At 41.3% G+C, this 21,638-nt stretch overlaps 1 protein-coding gene across 1 annotated transcript in view; it reads left to right on the forward strand.

The window, feature by feature from the left end:
* Positions 1–21,243, forward strand: part of GAP43 (growth associated protein 43) — a 105,687-nt gene extending 84,444 nt beyond the window's left edge. The window contains exon 3 of the mRNA XM_018040858.1: positions 20,544–21,243. Within this exon, the coding sequence (XP_017896347.1) occupies positions 20,544–20,632 (89 nt within the window). The 3' untranslated portion in view covers positions 20,633–21,243. The remainder of the gene's footprint in view (positions 1–20,543) is intronic.

Raw genomic sequence — 21,638 nt, forward strand, 5'->3', positions numbered from 1 at the left:
CAATCTAGGGATTCAATAGAAGATGGTGGGGCCCCTTAAGGGAAATAATTAATACACTCTTTCTAGGTAGATACCAACTATAAACTGTCACATCTTGGATTTCAGTCTTACAAACTTAGACCTAAAGGGTAACTTAAAAATCTAGATATGGGAACTGGGTGAACTTCAGCAGGTTCCTTCAGTCCCCTGAAATTATCTGCAATGTATTATACTGGATGTGAATATGCATGATATTCTGGTATCCTCCTCTTTCATCAGATATTCAGCTGGGACTATGACACAAAAAGATTAAGATCCACCATACTCGGGCACTGTCCAGGAGATGTTACATTGTTGTGTGTTTTAATGAAAGCTGAAACATGCTCCAGAATCCAGCTTGCATAGTCTGTCCATGGTCTCACATTAAGTTCAAATTAGAATAGAGGGGATAAACCCAGAAGTCCCAAAGACTTTATTTATTTATTAATATGCATAATTTCAACACCACACAAGGCACTATGTGATGCATAATTTCAACACCGACACAAGGCACTATGTGATGCATAAAAGTGAATATCTGTTATCATGGAAGTTATAATCTGTCTGAGAAAGAAAAGTGATCTTAAAAGGGTAAAAATTCAGGGCCAGTCAAGAACATTGTAAGTGTGTGCCAGCTTGCAGGCTGCAGTCTGTAATTGCAAAGAAAGGAATTCCAAGGTTGGGATGATGGATAGTGTCCAAAGGAAAGAAATAAACATCACTATGGCGTATCAGTGAAGATGCTGGCCCAACACCTCCTGTCAGTGTGCAGAAGGTAGGGTGTGCTGAACCTGCTTATTATTAGAAGCCTGAAAGTGGTTAGAGGATTTCACTGATAATATCACTGTTAATGGAAGGTGAATAGAGGGTGGTTGAAGTTTTTACTTTATTATATTATTTTTGCTCCAAGAATGACTCTGATGTTTCTATAAGGTTTACACGCAAATACAGTCTATACTTACTAATAATTTTAGCTTATTTGTAAAAGTAGCTTCAATGAACAGTCTTGAGACTGAGCTTTTAATCATTTTAGAAGGACTGAATAATAAAAAGTAATTTCAGGACAACTTAAAAATAGAGCCCAGTCACAATAGGCTGTTCCAACCATGAGGCATCGCTTTTTCACTTGCGTGCAGCCCTTTCTTCCTGGAGAGCGATTCCAGACTGACTTTCACCCAGGCTCCCAGGCTGGGAACGGAATTACGCTGGTGCCCTCTGCTGGGGTGAGATGGGAAGTTCAGCAGGAAACAATGGCGCCCTGGTCTTTGCACAGTAGGGCCTGAGTGGGTGATTCAGAGCCCACAGCAGCCTCTAGGCTGGATTCGTTCAGTCCTGTTTACATGCCTCCCAGTCAGGTATGCTCTGGCATCATGCCCAAATTCATTTACAAGGATTAATTAGATTTTTATTGTAAGGAGATTGTCAGCTAATTAAAAAAAAAGTCCAAGGAAACTGTCCCCCTTTACCCTGACAATTTGAGAACTGGAGCCTCCTTTCACTGAACACAGTACCCTGACTTATGGTGGGAGGTGGCCATCTTGCTACTCAACACTACCTCTTGAGAGGCCAGTGAGAGACTCTAAGGCCATTTTTTAATCGTGTTCAATTATTGTTTTCTTTTAGAGGCAGGGAAAGCACATTGATATTCATCGCTGATTTCTTGGCTCAGATCATCAGAATTAATGCCATGGTGTTAAATTAGATTTAGAGTGTCTACTCTGGTGTTCCTTTGGTACACTGCTCAGCTGATTTTTGGCTAGAGGTGAAAAATACATTCACTTGCAATTAGGAACTGGATAGGGGAGTGCTGAGAAGGAACCCAAAAGTGAGAAGAGTTTTGAATTCTCCTGTGTGCAAATTGGAGGTGAACTTCTAAAATAAACTGATGGGTGTGAGGGAGGAGAGGATGGTTTGAAATGATTGTTTCCAACATTCCACTTTTATTTTTTTTTAGGATCAATAGCACGGACATGGAGGTCTGCCTGTGGTTTCCATAACAACATGGCTTATTGAAAGACGGCAGGCTCCACAAATCCCCAATTATCAGCCTTGCAGGGCTTATTAATGGAGCTGAGGATCCCAGTGAGGCAGGCAGCTCATTGCTGGCACGTGCCTGGTGGGCTGGCAGGAGGGTGGAGGAGATGGGAAAGGGAGGTGCCTGGTGAGACAGCAGCCGTTTGTCCCCCTGTCACTTCGGGGGCTGCGGCCATACAGGAGGCTGTGGGAGCGTCCCTTGAAGCCTTGAGCAGTGGTGGCTGCTGTTGCAGAAATCAAAGTGGAGATTGTTCTTTCCAGTCCCGCCCCAAAAGCCATCCGTCTGGAATAAATCCATATGAATATATCACACGCCCCGTATGTTTATTGAGCTCCTATAATTAATTGAGGCTTCCTCACAAAGACAGTGGTGACTCTATATTACTAATATTAACTCAAGCCTTAATTAACATGTGAAGCCAACCTAATGCATATTAGATAGCTTTGAATTATTCAGGCTTTGGTCTGGTGTTCGCTTATTAAGTCCTCACCATAGAGTAACTGCAATAGCAATAGTAATACTGATGATGATAACAATATAAATAACACTTACGTGTCAGGCTCTCTACTGAATGCTCTATGTGGAGTTTCTTGTTTAAGCCTCATAAGAACTCTACAATGAGCAGTATCATTGTCCCTTTTACGGAAGTCAGAGAACTTACAAGACATCTTAGGTCACATGGTTAGTGAGTGTGAATACATCAGGCTCTCATTTCTGTGGCACATAATTATTTTCACTCTCCCCTTTTATTTAACTTGGGTGTCCTCAAGAGAAAAAGGGAACAGCACGTTTGTAGTAAGTTCTGTGTTCTCTAGTGTGATCGGGGAATGGAACATTCTGGCTAATCAAATATTTTGATTAATAATTGCCATCATGTCATTATTGGATTTTCAATTGGAAAAGGTTTGGGATATAATAAAACATGTACAACATTAAAAGTATAATAATCATAGTCATAAAACACTTCAGGACCACTATTGCAAATGTCAATTTTCACTGCGATGCAGAAGTGTTAGCCGATAAAGATGTCTGTTTGACAGCATGCCAGATGAACTGCTTTTGTGACATGGAGATATCAATGTGTTAACACTGAATTTTATATATTTCAAGATACTTTATGTGAACTACCACTCAAGTTCTATGTGATCAGAAAAAAAATATTTTGGAGTCTTTCAGAATTAAAGAATATTAGTGTTTGGAATGGAGAAGGCAATGGCACCCCACTCCAGGACTCTTGCCTGGAAAATCCCATGGATGGAGGGGCCTGGTGGGCTGCAGCCCATGGGGTCACTAAGAGTCGGACATGACTGAGCGACTTCACTTTCAATTTTCACTTTCATGCATTGGAGAAGGAAATGGCAACCCACTCCAGTGTTCTTGCCTGGAGAATCCCAGGGACGGGGGAGCCTAGTGGGCTGCTGTCTATGGGGTCGCACAGAGTCGGACATGACTGAAGCGGCTTAGCAGCAGCAGCAGCAGCGCTTGGAAAACCTCAAACTCATCAAGTACTCTGGATCCCTAGACTGTTTTATTAAAGCATAATCTTACACTGTGTGGAAAATGAACTATGACACTCCCTTGAGGTGGTTCGATCCAAATCTGCCATAGAGCACCATGAGAATAGATCAAGGTTGGCAGAGTTTTCATTATATTTGCTCAAACAATTTTGTTTGCTTTTAGTCTCCAGAACCAGTAATAGAACTTGCTCACAAAGACCATGTCTTATGAGGGATTAAAAGAAGAAATGATAAGAACTGTTCATGTTAATAACTTACTGAGCACATCAACTAAGCATTTCATATGTCTCACACTTTAAAACAACCCTGTGGGGTAGGTACTACCCCCCATTCTGTAGAAGAAGAAATCAAGGTACAGAGAGGTTATATAATCTGTTCAAAACATCACATTTGGGAAGTGGTGGATTCTCAGTTCAAACTCAGACCGTCTAGCTCCTGAGTCTGTGTTCATCATCACACCTACCCTCCCACCCTTCACTGAAACAACTTTTGCCCAAGCTGCAAATGACTTCCTCATTGCTAAAATCCGGTGGTCACTTCCATGGCTCATAGTCTTTGACTTACCGATAGGATTTCATAGTTGATCACTTTCTACTCTTTGAAATACTATACTTCCTATTCTAGCACGTTCCCTATTCCTGATTTTTTTTCTCCTAACATATTGGCTCTTCCTTTTCAGTTCACTTTGTCCTTGTTTCTTCATATTGTTTCCAATCATTGGAACCTCTCACAGCTCAGTCTTGAACCTCCTTTTCTCTCATTACATTTACTTCTTTGGTGATCTCTCCCAGGTCATAGCTTCAAATATCACAAACATACAGCCTGACAAATCCCAATTGTCCATCTGTAGCCCAAACCTTTCTCCCCACTCTGGACAACCAGTCACTCAACTGATGTATATAAGAGATACCTTAAACCAAACATTTTGGAAAAAAAAACAATACTCCTGTCTTCTCTCCCAGAACCTGCTACTTCTCAAGTTTCCCCATCTCCAGAAATACCAAGCCCATCTTTTCCTGAGGCTCAGGCCACATATCTTGGAACTACTCCTGACTCTTTTGTCTTTTCCTGTATTAAATCTATCAGCAGATCTTGTCGGCTCCACTTTCAAAATATATTTAGGATCTGAGCACAATTTTATTTTCTCTTCCTTCCATCTCATTTCAACAAAAGCCAGGGTCTTAAAATGGTCTTGAAGCCCTGCATGATTCACATCCTGCAAAGGTCACCACTTGGAGTTGGTCTTCTCTCTTCTCTCTCTCCTACTCCCTTCTAGCAACTCTAATATCTGTGCTAAAACCCTACTGACCACATGTTCTCACAACCACGGCATTGCACTACTGATCTCTCTGCCTCGAAACCTCTCCTCTTTAGATGCTCGTTGAGTTACTCTCTATCTTCTTCAGCTTCTGTCCACATGTCACCTTCTCAAAGAGACTTTCTGTCTGATATTGTCATGCCACCTTCATCTCTATTCTCCTTCCCAACATTATGTTTTTCATAGCTTTTACCACCACTTGACGTGCTATAGATTTCACCTGCTTATATATAGAATAATAGAAGCTCCACAAATGGTGTTTTTTGTTTTTATTAACATTTTATACACTGCTGTATCCCCAGCAGCTAGAACAGGTACAGAATGTTCAATAGATGTGTGAGAAGGTAGGTACCTATTTAGTCAAACAGAGCAGTTGAATCAGTCCTGATGGTCAATGCATAGGAGGCAAAACTGACCCAAGGTCACTGTCACGTTCAGTCGGTTTACTCCTCATCACCACTGAAGGAACTTCTCCTCTGCCATCTGGACAGACATTCCCCCGTCTTCTTGTGCCCTTTCAAGTTCCTTGGAGACTCCTCTAATTCCTACAGGTAATAACATCCCTCCTAGTGATTGAAAGATGTTGGCAGTGACTCTGGTTGGGATGTCAGTGGCACCGGAAGGGCAGAGCTGTGTCCTAGTCTCTCTGCGTTATAGTCACTCTCTACATGGAACGCAATCATAGAGAAGAGAGTGCTTTCATCTCCCCATGCAAGGATACATCTGTGAAAGAGAGCTATTTTATTAATAGCAATTCCAAACCGCTAGGAATTCTGCTCTGACCAAAAATAAATGACACAGACACATTTTTGCTTAGGGGAGATCTGCCTTTCTCTGAGGTTAAGTCATCGGATCAAAGTCATGAAAGCTTTAAAGTCTAATGAAGAGTCTCTGGTGGATTAAAATATTCTACTTATCACAAACGATAGTTATAGCTAACTCAGTATTTACCTGTTAGTAGCCCTTTTTTTTTGTGGAGAAGGCAATGGCACCCCACTCCAGTACTCTTGCCTGGAAAATCCCATGGACGGAGGAGCCTGGTGGGCTTCAGTCCATGGGGTAGCTAATAGTCAGACACGACTGAGCGACTTCACTTTCACTTTTCACTTTCATGCATTGGAGAAGGAAATGGCAACTCACTCCAGTGCTCTTGCCTGGAGAATCCCAGGGATGGCGGAGCCTGGTGGGCTGCCATCTATGGGGTCTCACAGAGTCAGACATGACTGAAGTGACTTAGCAGCAGCAGCAGCCCTTTTTGAGTGTGTTGAATTTGCCTCCATGTTGATTATAGGTCAAGATGACTGGAACATATTTTCATACAGGAATATTTCTTCAGAGGAACCACTGCATAAAAATTTACAGATTCTCTCTCTCTTTCCCTCATCAGAGTCCAAGTGCTAATTCTCATATCTTCTATTAGGTTGCACAATTAGAAAACAGTTTTGTGAGCCAGATAACACCAATAAAATCAGAGGTCTTGTTAGACTCCAACGGTGATAGATAAGATTGCCCAAGTGAGGGCAAGACACTGCGAGACAGACAATAAAGGTAGGCTGTGTCAGCTCAGTTGTCGCTCATTCGTGTCCGACTTTTTGCAACCCTATGAACCACAGCACGCCAGGCCTCCCTGTCCATCACGAACTCCCGGAGTTTACCCAAACTCACATCCATTGTGTGGATGATGCCATCTAACTATCCTCTCATCCCCTTCTGCTCCCGCCCTCAATCTTTCCCAGCATCAGGGTCTTTTCCAGTGAGTCAGCTCTTTGCATCAGGTGGCCAAAATATTGGAGTTTCAGCTTCAACATCAGTCCTTCCAATGAACACCAGGACTGATCATCTTTAGGATGGACTGGTTGGAACTTCTTGTAGTCCAGGGGACTCTCAGGAGTCTTCTCCAACACCGCAGTTCAAAAGCATCAATTCTTCTGTGCTCAGCTTTCTTTATAGTCCAACTCTCACATCCATACATGACCACTGGAAAAGCCATAGCCTTGAGTGGATGGACCTTTGTTGACAAAGTAATGTCTCTGCTTTTTAATATGCTGTCTAGGTTGGTCATAACTTTCCTTCCAAGGAGTAAGTGTCTTTTAATTTCATGGCTGCAGTCACCATCTGCAGTGATTTTGGAGTCCAAAAAAATAAAGTCAGCCACTGTTTACACTGTTTCCCATCTATATGTCATGAAGTGATGAGACCAGATGCCATGATCTTAGTTTTCTGAATGTTGAGCTTTACGCCAACTTTTCCACTCTCCTCTTTCACTTTCATCACAAGACTCTTTAGTTCTTCTTCACTTTCTGCCGTAAGGGTGGTGTCATCTGCATATCTGAGGTTATTGATATTTCTCCCGACAATCTTGATTCCAGCTTGTGCTTCTTCCAGTCCAGCGTTTCTCATGATGTTCTCTGCATATAAGTTAAATAAGCAGGGTGACAATATACAGCCTTGACGTACTCCTTTTCCTATTTGGAACCAGTCTGTTGTTCCATGTCCAGTTCTAACTGTTGCTTCCTGACCTGCATACAGGTTTCTCAAGAGGGAGGTCAGGTGGCCTGGTATTCCCATCTCTTTCAGAATTTTCCAGAGTTTATTGTGATCCACACAGTCAAAGGCTTTGGCATAGTCTGTGCAGCTGTAGACAAACTCTAGTGAGAAAGGGATCATCTGCATCACCAAAGGGCCTGGAGGTCCCAGCGAGGGGAGTGGGGATGGGGACATGTTTGTATGTGGTGGTAGCTGGTGAAGGAAGTGGAATGCAGAGATGGGGTAGGGAGTGGGAATGGGCACAAAATTAGGTGATGAGAAGGGTGGGGGTGAGGGGTGCCAGTGTAACCTAAAAATCCCCATCCAACAGGGATGTGTGGTATAAAGGGACCAGGGTTATAGAAAGCAACTGGAAAACTCAAAAATCTGTGGATTGGAAACCTCTGATGGTAGGCATCTCTCTATGAAGAAGAGAGCAAAGTATGTTTGTATGATGGACAATTTGACCCTAAACTGGCATCTCCATTTCTTACGCATTCCCTCAACAATCCCACCACCAACCTCCTTTATGTAACAGTAGCCCAGCCCTTTCCTAGGACAAAGGATAATGAGTGCAGCAGGAAGGGTGGACACTTCAGGTAGGAGCAGCGAGTAGCCTTCATCTCTGAGAGCTTGTGAAAGTGGCAGCCACTCTTGAGGACCAGAACTTCCCACGCCCAGTGCTTCTCAGGGAATTGTTGATCACATCTGTTTACTGTGGGAAGCCTTGGTTTGCTGAGGCAGTACTTTGGCACTGGCAGGAGGTTGATGGGAATATAATCATTCCAGCTCAGCTCTTCATCTTTAGCAACCTGTGTCCTGACACCAGCCGGTGTTGCAGATTTGTACCTTGTCACTGCACGTAGAGTGTGCCTGAGAAAGATGGGAACAAGGTCAATGTCCCCGTTTCACAGAGAGCTGTTTCCTCTTGTTCTCCCCCCGTTACTCTTAACACGCTCCGTGCCATTACTACCAACCTTCCTCTCTCCCCACCACCAAGCTCCCAACAAAATCTCCTGAGAGTCGTTACTCAGCCCATCAGCCAAAGTTGTGGGTTTCCATGGTAACCAGGCAGCTGGTGTCTAGACACTCTGAGAGATGCCTTGCAATTGAGCTGTGGATCCAGCTTCTATCCCACAACCCCCTCCCCTCCCACCTCCTCTTTCCTCCCATTTCCTCTTATTTACAGCAGGCACTAATGCCAACACAGGATGGAATTTCCTTTTGACAGGCCATTAAAGGAAGGAGGGGAAGAGAGAGAGGAAGAAAAACCCAAACTTGTCTCATCATATCAGTGAAGTGAGAAAACAACCGAAGTGACAGACGCAATGTGGTTCACTCTTTCTTCCTCAGGAAGGATTTTATTTAATTAAAATATGTTAAATTAGGAAGACGTGCCACTAGTCCATTGGGAGCCATCAGCATCTTTAAGAGCCAGTAAAAGCCTTTCAGGATAGAGTTTCAGCTGATGACACAGCACTGAGGTAGAACCTTTTCACTGTTTCTTAACAATCAATGCAGTTTCTTTCTGTGCTCAAGGAACTCACACATCCATAAGGATTCCGAGCAGGAGAACTCTGGAGCGGGATACAGGCAGTTCCAAGGGAGGACCTTAACAGAGACACCTCAGATCTAGAAAAGTCAAGTTTAGCCTTGCCCCTATTTCTTCCAAGAAAGAGAAAAGCAGCACCTGACAGCCAGGAGCTGGCCTGGCTGCCACAGAAGAGCCCTAGTCTTCTGCTATTAACATACACAGTTTCATAGAACACGATGTCGGAGGACTTGTGTGATGGTCCCAGACAAAGCAAGACCCCGTGATCATGTCTGCACACAGACTAAGTATGGACGGTGTCTAAAGCATACAATGGCCAAATCTTTCCCTAGCCTGCTGTATGGATGATGATACTTACCTCATTCTTCCTTCTAGGTATGTATGGGGAGGCCCAACCATCAAATGACACTTGTGATAGCATCCAATAAAGAGCAAAGCTCTGCTTCCTTGAATCCATCTCCAAATCCCTTCCCACAAGCTCAGATCAGTCCTTCCTAACCCCTTCTACTGCCATGCTTCCTGATTACCCTGCTATATATTCTCCCTAGCTGTGCTGTGTCAATAGGCCAAGTTTTGTTCAACTGTGGGTGTGTTCCTGGTAATCTTTTGGTACACTTTACCACAGAAAATCTCTTTCTGCATAAATGTGGTGGTTACCTGATTATGGGGTCAGGATTGAAGTTGTTAGAATGTGTTGTTTGTTGCAGAGCTGGTGAAGAGAATGTAGAATTGAATCTTGGATTGTGTCTTGCTGCTGCTGCTGCTGCTGCTAAGTCACTTCAGTCGTGTCCGACTCTGTGCGACCCCATAGACGGCAGCCCACCAGGCTCCCCCGTCCCTGGGATTCTCCAGGCAAGAACACGGAGTGGGGTGCCATTACCTTCTCCATGTATCTTGTTAGGGGATAGGAAATAGCAAACGTAAATCGAGAATTTTGTCTTCAGTGAAGTTAAGAAAAAGGGGATATTTAAGAAGATGCCTGAAACAAAAATACAATGAAGGAGCTAGTTTTGTTCAGTTTTGTCCCTATTTGTTACAATAGGGACCCTCAACTCCCAACACAGTGTCTTGGTAAGATGGCTTTCCCTTAGCTTTTGTAGGAGGAGTAGGTAAGTTCTAGGTAGGTGACTTATAACTGGATTTATTTTGTAATCAGGGGAAGTCTAGCCAGTTAGCAGAACAAGATTTATTTATTTCTATGTCTACCTTGTGTCAGAGGGACAAACAATTCTGATCTAAGCTAGTCATTCATGAAACAAAGAAAGGTCAGGAGTCTGGCTTTGTCAGTAGGTTCAGGCAAAGGAAGAATGACCTGTCTTTGGCTTTGTAATGGGTAAACAAGGGAATCACCCATGAGTCTTCTGGAATCACGAGAGAGAGAGTAGACAGCAAATCACTTGGGGAAGAAGATTTTATAGTGAGCCATTTTCTAGAGTGTAAAACAGTGAGGAGACTTCAGGAAAAAAAATTATGAGAATTTCTTAGCTTCCACTATTTTCTAGAACATAGAGCTCAAGTAAAGATCAACACTTTCAAAAGGAATTGTCAGAAGAAGATCAAAAGTAGTAGTAAATGAGAAAAGTCCTTCTGCATTGGATATAATTGGAGGGGGTGAATTTGAGGAGAGCGTTGTTTGAAAAATTATAAAGTCAGCTCCAAAAGAACTAAGAGGTGAGACAAAGAAAAGGTGGCATAATTAAAATATATATTTTTTAATGAACTTTGTTGATTGAAGAGGGAAAAAACAGGTAGGTAAAATTCTTGAAGAAAGAGGCTGTTTTCATTTTTGGACCTTCTTCTACAAAAGAAAGCATATTGAGGATATATTTTGTTTGGTGTTATTGTAGAGGAAAGAACCGCATGAAAACTTAGGGGAAGCAGATGTTAGCTGATTCTCGGGAATAATGCACAGTTAGAGCTGGAGTGGTCTGTTGAGGAGGAGGCTGTCCATCCGCTAGGAGAGTTCTTCTATTAGGTGAGTTGTTGGTGGCGGGTCTCCAGCGAGCCTTTCTATTCTAAGGTTTCTGTGTGTTGCTTTCAAATAAATGGGATTGTGAAGAAGGAAAGAGAGTAGGAGGTAGATTCTGGATATAAGGTGTGTCTTAGAAAATAGTTTTATTAGAATAAAAGCTCTGAGTGGGGAAAGGAGAGAAAGCCTTCCTAGGATGACCTTCCCCAGAGCAGTGCTGCGTGATGAGCAGGACGGGTATAAGTCCATGGTTCCATCTCACATAAGCTACAGACTGACCATGAGTCTCATTCTTTAAGAGATTTTTGTCCCAATGTCTCCAAATAGCCAGGCATATTACTTTCTTTGCCACTAAATAGAAGAGCTTTGAGATCTTTACAGAAAAGAGAGAAATCAGCACAAATATGAATATCACTCTTTTAATACGGTTCTGGTTATGTTTCAGTGAGTGCTATTGATTCTTAAAGCAATTTTTCATTCAAACGCAATGCTATAATTTGACAGGCCCCAGGAAACCAGAACACAATGAATGCAGAATGAGTTGTCCCGGTGAGAGGTGAGGATTGCATCTATTTACCCACATGCAAGCACACAATACAAACACCTTTTATAGGGCTTTCTTGTTACAATCATCTTTTTAAAAACTAATTTCAAAATTGAGTTAACTTTCTCAGTCAGCTTTTGAACAATCTGCTTTCATTGGGAAGCAGGGGGAGTGACAGATGGAGGAAGGATATGCACTTTTAAGTCTTCTCCGGATCTAGTACTGATCTTGTACAGATTCCTGTATCTGTAGTAATTTCAGCTACTTCTGGACTTTCATTACCCAGTAACTCTTCAATCACTTTCACTGTCCAGTAACTCTTCAATCATTTCCCTGGTGGCTCAGAATCTGCCTGCAATTTGGAAGCCCGGGGTTCAATCCCTGGGTCGGGAAGATCCCCTAGAAGGGAATGGCAGCTTATTCCAGTATTCTTGCCTGGAGAATCCCATTGACAGGGGAGCCTAGTGGGCCACAGTCCATGGGGTCACAAAGAGTCGGACATGACTGAGCAACTAAAACTTTCTTTTCTTCAATCACTGAGTTTATGAAGCCTGCCATAATCAATGATATCTATTTAGCTTGAGCCACTAATTGCAGAGGTCCCCATTTTTGTCCCCTCTCTATTTAGAATATTCACGTCACCTCTCACCATCTGTGCATAATGTTTTGAAGTTTGATAAAAGAGTAGTCCTTAGCCCTGGTTGGGCAAGCCTCCAGAGTATCTAATATTATTTCTGGTAGCTTTTAAAGTAAAATTATATTGAGTTTACCCTTTATTTCATAAAGGAGAGAAGGAATGGAGGGAGGGAGGAAGAGTGAGAGGGAAGGGAAAGGGAGGGTGGGGAGGGAAGGAGCAGGGAGGAACAGACTTACACAGTGCATTTAGGCCTAATAAGGAGAGATTCAAGTTAAAATCAAACAGTAGAATACATCATCCCCAAAGAGACATTATGGTATTACAAGAGAACTGCTGAATTTTAATTAGCTGTGAGACTGGGCAAGTCACAGAAACACTTTACCTTCAGTTTTTCTGGGAGTGAGGGGCTGAGATCGGATAATCTCTAAGATCTTCAGCTTTCATTATTCTGTAATTTTACAATTTCACAATTAAGAGCTCCCTCCACGACAACATATACAGATTTTGCATTTTTGTCCTGAATTATGTGGTTTATCCACTTGCAGTGATAAAATTAGCGAGACAACTGCCAAGTCTTTAGTTTTCTTTGTGCTGTGTAGATACAGCCATAAGGGAAAATTAAACAACACAGATAAATAACTGTCTAGCTAATTTCAGTCACTACCCAAACACATCATGGTGAGACATAGCAAAGCATGAGCTGAATGACTCATAAATATAGTGCTTCTATTATAAAATTTAAATGTTATCCAAGCAATAGATATTTATATGTAGGAAAAAAATTTTAGACAGCTGTAGTCACTATTGGAGTGACCCTTATAGAATGAGAATCATTTCTAGTTGGGGTTTATGCATTTTAGCTGTGGAGTCAGATAATCAAATCATGTAGTCAAATATCAGATCATGAGGTCTGGCGGATCTAGATCTGCTTTTGCTTTTAAAGACAGATGTTGAAAATATTTGTAATTTTTTAATAAATCATATGAACTCAAATATGTTAAAACATTACAAATCATTGGTTGAGTTTTTAAAATAAAACCAGTATAATCTAGAAAATAGTTTACTAACTTTCTCTAGGTCTGACAGACACAAATTGCTACACTTCTGATCACAAGATAAGACTTAAGATAACTCAATGTTGAAAGCAATGAGTATAATGGAAATACCTAAGGAAATACAGTAATTTGAAATAGCTGGTACAATACCTAAGCAGCCTGATTCAATCAATGGAAAAAACTTCAAGAAAGAATAGCTAAGAGTAAAGTCAACGAAAAATGAGCAACAGACACAATTAACCTGTTTGACATTTCTTTATCTCCTAAGTATGGACCTAAATAATTAACATCAACTACATGAGGTTTGATTTTTTAGAAAGTTATTAACTTTCTATGAAATGCAGGAAGAGGAAGTATAGATAATCTTTTGGTGAGGAGGGGGATTGCTAACTTCAATCATGTTTGATCAAGAGTCCTAAAGAAGTACGGCATTTCTTTGCCTGGAATTCTTTGAAGAAAGTGGCCACTTTTCCATCTTCAATCTCTTTATTCTTCGCAATATGCTGGGATTCCCTGCTTGAGAAATCCAAGAACTGAGAGAGCATGGGCACAGGCAGAAGGAATAACCCTATCAGAACAGTCTTCCACGAGGCCCCAGGGATTTCTCCCCAAACATGCCTTGTCCACAGATGACTGAAAGCCTTCTGGGAAATGAAAAGTTATTTCTTATAATAAAGCTGAAAAATCTCAGTTTGATCATTTTCCTTGAGACTAAGAGACAAGATGTCCTGGGTTTATTTTTCAAGTCTTGGATTCAATAATTATTATTGAATCAGGGAATTTTTCTTAAAATTGGATGTACTATATAAGCCTGGAGAATTGCCATCCCGTCTGTAACTTGCCTACTGGACACAAGGTTTACTGTATATCTGAGGGCAGAAGGTTCCCTGGTTCTTGCTCATCCAATATAGTAAATGTATTTTTGCTACAACCTGGAGGGAAACAAATGGAGCTAAGGGCAGGGATAAGGTGGTTACCTACAGACTGCCATGTAGGTGTGAAATAGAGGAGATTGTCCTCTTCTTAAGTAAAAACAATCTCAGAGAAGTTCCTGCCTTTTGAGACGTTACTATTTAGCATCTTGGTTCTTGCATTATAGAATCATGCCTCTCAAGTTTGGCCAGCAGTCAGCTTTGCCCTGGTGATTAATCTTGGACTTTAGACCTTGACTTCAAAGCTGTTTTTTCAAAGAATTATTATTATTTTTACTGTACAAGCAAAAGCTTTATAAGGCACAGACTTCTCTCTCCCTTTCTTGGGATACTTGAAGAAAGCTTATCTTTGGCTGTGGGCTAAGAATAGATGAAAGTGGAAGTGAAAGTCTCAGTCATGTCCAGCTCTTTGTGACCCAATGGACTATATAGTCCATGGAATTTTCCAGGCCAGAATACTGGAGTGGTAGCCTCTCCCTTCTCCAGAGGATCTTCCAAACCCAGGGATCCTGGGTCCCCCACATTGCAGGTGGATTGCAGGAGACCTGGGTTTGATTCCTGGGTTGGGAAGATCCCCTGGAGAAGGGAAAGGCTACCTACTCCAGTATTCCAGCCTGGAGAATTCCATGGACTGTAAGGTCCTTGGGGTTGTAAAGACTGTGATACAATTCACCTGTCCTATGCAGATTTCCTGTTTGGACTTCCCTGATAGCTCAGTTGGTAAGGGTAGATAAGAATGAATTAGTGGCGAGAGAGAGAGAGAACTCTTATGTATAAAGCACTTAGGTGACCAAGGAAATGGCACCATATTAGGGTTTTTTTTTCCTCTCATTTAATGCTCATCACAAATCTATGGGATAGATACTATTATTTCTACTTTACTGACAAAGGAATAGCAAAGCAAGGGAAATATATCAATATATTGAATACCAGTATGTGAAAGTACTTAGCACCTGACTTGGCACATAGTAAACATTAAACCAGTATTAGTTCCCTTCCAATTACTTAATAATAATATTTACTGAGCAGTTTACTGAAACATGCCATTTGTTATTAAGTACTTCAAATAATTAACACATTTGAGTGTTTTAATAACCCCATGAAGTGGGTACCAATATTAACACCAGCTATAGATAAGGAGAGGGAGACAATAGAGGTTGAGTAAATTACTCCAAGTCATAGTAAGTATCAGAGATGAAATTTTAAAGGAACTTAAAATGTAAATATAGTAAAAATAAAAAGCAAAAACAAGAGCCAAACATGATCACCCAAAGTCATGATCCCCCAGGCTCCAGGCTGACAGCTGGTACCCAGCTCAAGAGGAAGACCATGTAAGTAACAAAGGGACACATGTGAGTTTGCTACTGAAATTTTTTATTACTTGCCTTTGAGGAGATGATATTTAATATTCAAGAAAAGTGAAAATCAGAAGGAAAGGAAGCACATGCCCCAGCCCAGTGGTGATTGGTAGAGTAATTGTGGGCATGGCCCCAGGATGATAGCAGCTTCTATTTAATAAATGTTGACAAGGCTGGGGAGAGCTGGGCAGGTCCCAAGAGATAATGTTTTACTGGGAAATCCACTCAACCTAATTTCAGTAATGTAGGGCTGTGGAGGGGCCTGGACCAGTGCCAGTAAACAGGGCCATTAGAGTGCAGTGTAGGCGCTGGCAGCTGGGAGCACCGCCATCCCTCCTCAGCCCTGCAGCCGGTGCCTGGCTGAGCACACAAGCAGCCGCTGCTGCATATGCTCCCGGTATTTGCTCACCAACAGAACTTGCAAGCGTGCTATTCTCACCCTTTCCAGGAAATGAATGGAATGCACAAAGGCAAAAGCTGCTTCCGGAAACTATTTTCAGCAAGAATCAGAGAGCCGTTAGACATACCTATTTCAAGGACCACTGTGAAAACATCCACGTGGATCCCCTTACTCGTTTAAGGCAACCACCACCATCCAGTTCCAGATGGATGTAGAAATGACTTTGATTTCTTTGCTGTCTTAATGAGGTCTTGATCTTTCTTAGGACTGGTAGTTGTGGGTCAAGAATATGAAAACTACTAGAGTTTAATGTATTTCAAAATTTATGATGTTAGAGATTTAGAGATATTCAACTTTGCAAGTCCAGGAGAAGTGGCCTTGGAGAAAACATGTCTTTTTAGGCTGCTCTTGTCTTGTCTAGATATTACTTTTTCCTTTACCAGCCCTTCTCCCACAAACAAAGCACATGACAATAATTACTAGCATATGAATTCCAAGAAGGCAGAGTTTTGCTTGGTATTTTAGTTGCTGTATCTCCACTGCAATGCATTGCATTTGAAATGCATGGCACAGTGTGTGGTGTGTAATAAAGGCCCAGGACCTTTTACTGAATAAATAAATGAATGAATGAACACATTTCTCTCTTCCCTTTTGAAGCACCTTTCAACTCTAGAACATGAAGAATACATGGCTTTACTGTCTATAATGTTAACTTTCTCTTTTTAAGGTAACACAGAAATTATAAAATTCATGAGATTGCTAGTGAACAGGGTGATTTCTGAGAGGTTCAGCGCTGGACATGGGACATTCACAGTTGACCGGAAGATACTGTCGTTACCCTTGAAGATCTTAAAGGTCCCTCTCGCTGCCAGCATCCTATAAATATGAATTTCATTGCCTATTAATGGTATTAATACTAAAGTCTTAAACAAGAGCAAGGATGTTTTATGGTTTTCTCACTTTTCTTCTCGATACTAGGAGGGATGTCTAGCACATTGCAAGTGTTCAAAACCAGTTTATTGGACGACCAAATGAATAATTATATTTCAAATACTTTGAAGCATTTAAGAGAAAATGATATGTAGATATTGAGGCTCTTTTAATAGAGAACAGACAACAGTGACTTCCTGTCACAACAAACAGATGCATGTCCAGCTTAACTTTTTCTCCTGGACCCAAGCAAAGGATAACAAGAGAGAGTGAGGGAATTTGGAAAGATTTAACCTGATTTTACCTCCAAAAGTGGATTGAAAGTTTGGCTGCTTCTCAGAATTACCTGGATCTTTGTTCCTTTGATTTCCCCTTTTGAATTGTGTTCTCTTATTCCACAAATATACCTCTGTTCTCACCTATCCTGCTTACTTTCTCATCTTTTGCGTTTCTTAACCTCCTTCAAATCATATATAATAGCTCCCAAGTTTTTGAGTAAGAGAGGTTTGAAGTCTTCTCTTGCTCCTGCAGTCAATCTTTCATGTTCTTCTAGACAGTTCAAATCAATATTCTCTTTCTTTGCAGTTTGGAGACGGCATTAAATATGTTGTTTCTTGGAACTGGTAAGGATGGTAAAGCACTGTAGGCATATCTTTAGTCTCCAAAGGTTTGGGCAGGGCTAGGGAACTAAATAAATCATCTGAAAGACTTCCAAATTGCTATAAAAAGATCTAACAAATGAATCTGGAAGCTTTCTTCTGGTAGAAAATTAAGTGATCCATTATAGCATTGAATTCTGTGGTCCATGAGGCACACTGCTGGTACATAGAGTATTATGAAGATCAGAATTGAGTTAGTTTTCATCCAAAACTTTTGGTTGGAAAATGTGATCAGTGTGCTGGTTCTTCAAGAGTTAATAATGGTCACCTTGGAGGGATATAGCCTTTAAAAATCTTTATGAGTAGTTGCAGATAGTCTTACTAGCATAACTACATTTTAACTTACAGTCAGTTGCAAATCCCACAAATTAGATCAGACTTTAAAACTTTGATCAAAAACAAGTCATAAGATAAAATGACCTATCATAGTTGCTGTTTACCAGACCTGGAATGTATTTATTCTTAAAACACACACACACACAATTTATTTTCTTTTTTTTTCACAATTTATTTTCAAAAAGATAAGCATTTTCTCCTACTGAAGAGGTGTAAAAGAATATTATTAAATAGGTGTTCTAAAGAAGAAATCCCAAAAACTATATTTAGCAGCAATGGTTTTGTTTGGATATAAATGTTTGGCTTTATCAGAATATAAATATGTAGCTGACTGATTTCAAAGAAACGTTTTATGAGCTCTTCTAATAGTCTCCTAAAAGTTTCCCATTTCTCTAGTCTCAGCATCTCTCAATTCTTAGCAATATTTGTTTGAAAAATTGACTCCTTGGCTGGTATCTGGGAACTTGAATTTTGAGAGGGTTCTCACCACTTCCTAGCTAAGAGTGTTCACCATGCCTAAACTCTTTGTGCCAACAATATGGTTTATGCTGGACATCTGTTTTCCTGTAGGAGTCTGGATTTGGTATATGCTAGGTAGATGACATGACTAGCCTTCGATAAAAACCATGGGCTTGTAAGCTTAGAGAGCTTCCCTAGGCTGTGACATTTCACGTGAGTCATATTTCATTGCTGATGAGGAATTAAGCACATATTGCATGGCTCCATGGGGAAAGGGCTCATGGAAGCTTGTGCCTGGGTTCCTCCAAACTTTGCCCCATACTTTTCCCTTTGCTTTTTAAAAAAAGTTTATTGGGATATAGTTGCTTTACAGTGTTTTAGTTTATGCTTATGTATACATATATTCCCTCTCTCTTGACTCTCCCCTACCTTCTAGGTCACCACGGAACACCGAGCTGAGCTCTCTGTGGTATACAACAGGTTCCCCCTAGCTATTTATTTTACACATGGTAATGTTATATGTCCATACAATCTCCCAACTCATCCCACCCCCTTAACCCACCTTGCAGCATCCACATGTACATTTTCTTCGTCTGAGTGTCTACTCTTGCCCTGCAAATAGGCTCACCTGTACCATTTTTCTGGCAATTTTGTTCCTTTTTTGGCTGAGTAATATTCTATTGTTTATATGTACCACTTCTTTATCTATTCATTTTCCAGAGGATATTTAGGTTGTTTCCATGACCTGGCTATTGTAAATAGTGCTGCAATGAATACTGCGGTACATGTGCTGCTTTTTTTCCTCTTCATATCCTTTCATTTAGTAAACAGTAGCCATGAGTAAAACTATATGCTGAATCTGGTGAGTCCTTTAGCAAATTTCTGAGCCTGAGGGGAGTCGTGGGGATCCCAACACGTGGAGTTTAGTTTAATGACAGATGTGACGTCAGGGTGAATGGATTCTCTTTCCATTAGGTGGCATATTAGTAAGCTGTCTATAATACGAAATCTGTGAGTTCTGTCAGAAAACCACGCAGACAAGTTATTAGAAAATCAACTCTTCCCTACGGAAAAAAATGATCCTTTATAAAAACACCAAGTATTTCTTATTTAGCAAAACACTTGCCTTATGGATAAATGTAGTCAAATGGAATGTTTTTGATTGCAAAAAACTAAAAACTACTACAGTGGCTTAAAGAGGTTAGTTACTTGTCTCACATTAATAAGAAAAAGTCTAAGGAAAAGTGTCCCAGAAGTACTATGGTCGATCACAAGTAGGTTTTTTCCTGCTTTTCTGCTTCATCGTCGTTATGTGCAGAGTGTTTCCCAGGTGGTGCAGTGGTAAAGAATCCCCGCTGATTCAGGATATAGGGGCTCCATCCCTGAGTCAGGAAGATCCCCAGGAGAAGGAAATGGAAACCCACTCCAGTGTTCTTGCCTAGAAAACCCCATGGGCAGAGGAGTCTGGCAGGCTAGAGTCCACAGGGTCACAAAGAGTCAGACACGACTCAGCACACATACCCTTAGTGTGTAGTTTTTGTCTTCATGGTTGCAGGCTGACTGCTACACTACCAGGTATTGTTTGATGTCACAGTCATCAGGAATAGGAGAAAACAAAGGGAAAACACCTCTTCTAGAGTCCTCGTGGGGAAACCTGTCTCTAAGTGACCATCACTGTGTGACATGAACATCCCTACCTCCAAGGGGATTGTACAAAGACAAGTATTGTACTTTCCAACCTTTATAATCTTAGAAATAAGGAGTGAGAAATTTGAAATGGATGTTGAATGATCCAAATGGTATCTGATAAGTCTGACACTGATGCAAAAAAATACAAGATCAAGGACTGCTCTGGTAGTCCAGTGGTTGAAACTCCATGCTTTCAATGCAGGAAGCACAGGTTCGATCCCTGACTGGGGAACTGAGATATCCCACATGCCATGCGGCAAAAAGAAAAACAGAAATATGAGATTGTTGTGGACCCTCTCTGTGTGGACACCTTGTTTGTATAGCTGAGAGATTACAGACCACGGTAATTTCTGTTTAGTGGACTCCTTGCCTACGGTATCATGGTTTGATTCCTGAGCTGTTTCCTATGCATCACTGAGCAACTTCTTGGGGGGTGACCTCTTCTGAACCTGGAAATTACATTACTGAGACAGCAATAGTCTCTTGATGTCTGAAATCTTTTATGAAGCAGTAGGAAAAGAAGAAATCCATCACACTGTCATCTAGGCATATGAGACAAAATACTAACACTCCTCCTCTCGCCCTCCACCCCTCTGTTTTCTTCCTCAGAAGCTGTAGATGAAACCAAACCTAAGGAAAGTGCCCGGCAGGATGAGGGTAAAGGAGAAGAACGTGAGGCGGACCAAGAACATGCCTGAACTCTAAGAAATGGCTTTCCACGTCCCCACTCTCCCCTCTCCTGAACCCTGTCTCTCCTCACCCTCTTCTTAACTCCACTCTGAAGTTTCCCTTCCTGTCCTGCTCACGTCCGTGAGTCTGTCCTCTCCCACCCACTGGCCCTCTTTCTCTCTGTGTGGCAAACATTTAAAAAAAAAAAAAAAAAGCGGGAACGATCCCAAGTCAAACAGTGTGGCTTAAACATTTTTGTTTCTTGGTGTTGTTATGGCAAGTTTTTGGTAATGATGATCCAGTCATTTGGGAAATTCTTGCACTGTATCCAAGTTTTTGATCTGGTGCGTGTGGCCCTGTGGGAGTCCACTTTCCTCTCTATTTCTCTCCGTTCCAAGTGTGTGTGCAATGTTCCGTTCATCTGAGGAGTCCAAAATATCGAGTGAATTCAAGACCACTTTTCTTTTCCTCCTTTTCAATGTGATGGAATGAACAAAAAGGAAAAAAAAAAATTCAAAAAACCCAGTTTGTTTTGAAAATAAATAAATAAAGCAGATGTGCCAATTAGCGTTAACTTGCGGCTCTACGGCTCCTTTTTCAATCTGAATATTAATAAACCATGAGAGTAATCAAACTCCAATGGCTCTGCGTTTCTGTACCGCCTTCTTGTGAGTTGGGTTGACACACTGAGGTTCTTACATTTTATCTTTTTTTTCTGACCTCCCAGTCTGATACCAACAACCCTGACAAACAAAAGATGGGTGAAGCCATAAGGCTTCAGTCAGAACAAATGGCGTAGGTCCTTAATGGGCCTCTTGGGCACCATATTATTTTGGTAGGACTGCTGTAACAAAGTACCACAGACTGGGTGGCTTAAACAAGGACCGACATTTATTTTCTAACAGTTCTGGAAGCTTGAAGTCCAAAATCAAGGTGTTGTTGGCACGAGTGAGTCCTTCTCAGGGCTGTGAGGGAAGAATCTGTCCCAGGTCTCTCTCCTCATTTTATAAATGACGGTCTCCTTCCTGCATAACT

Source organism: Capra hircus, chromosome 1 (assembly GCF_001704415.2).
Source record: "Capra hircus breed San Clemente chromosome 1, ASM170441v1, whole genome shotgun sequence".
Classification (NCBI taxonomy): Eukaryota; Metazoa; Chordata; class Mammalia; order Artiodactyla; family Bovidae; genus Capra; species Capra hircus.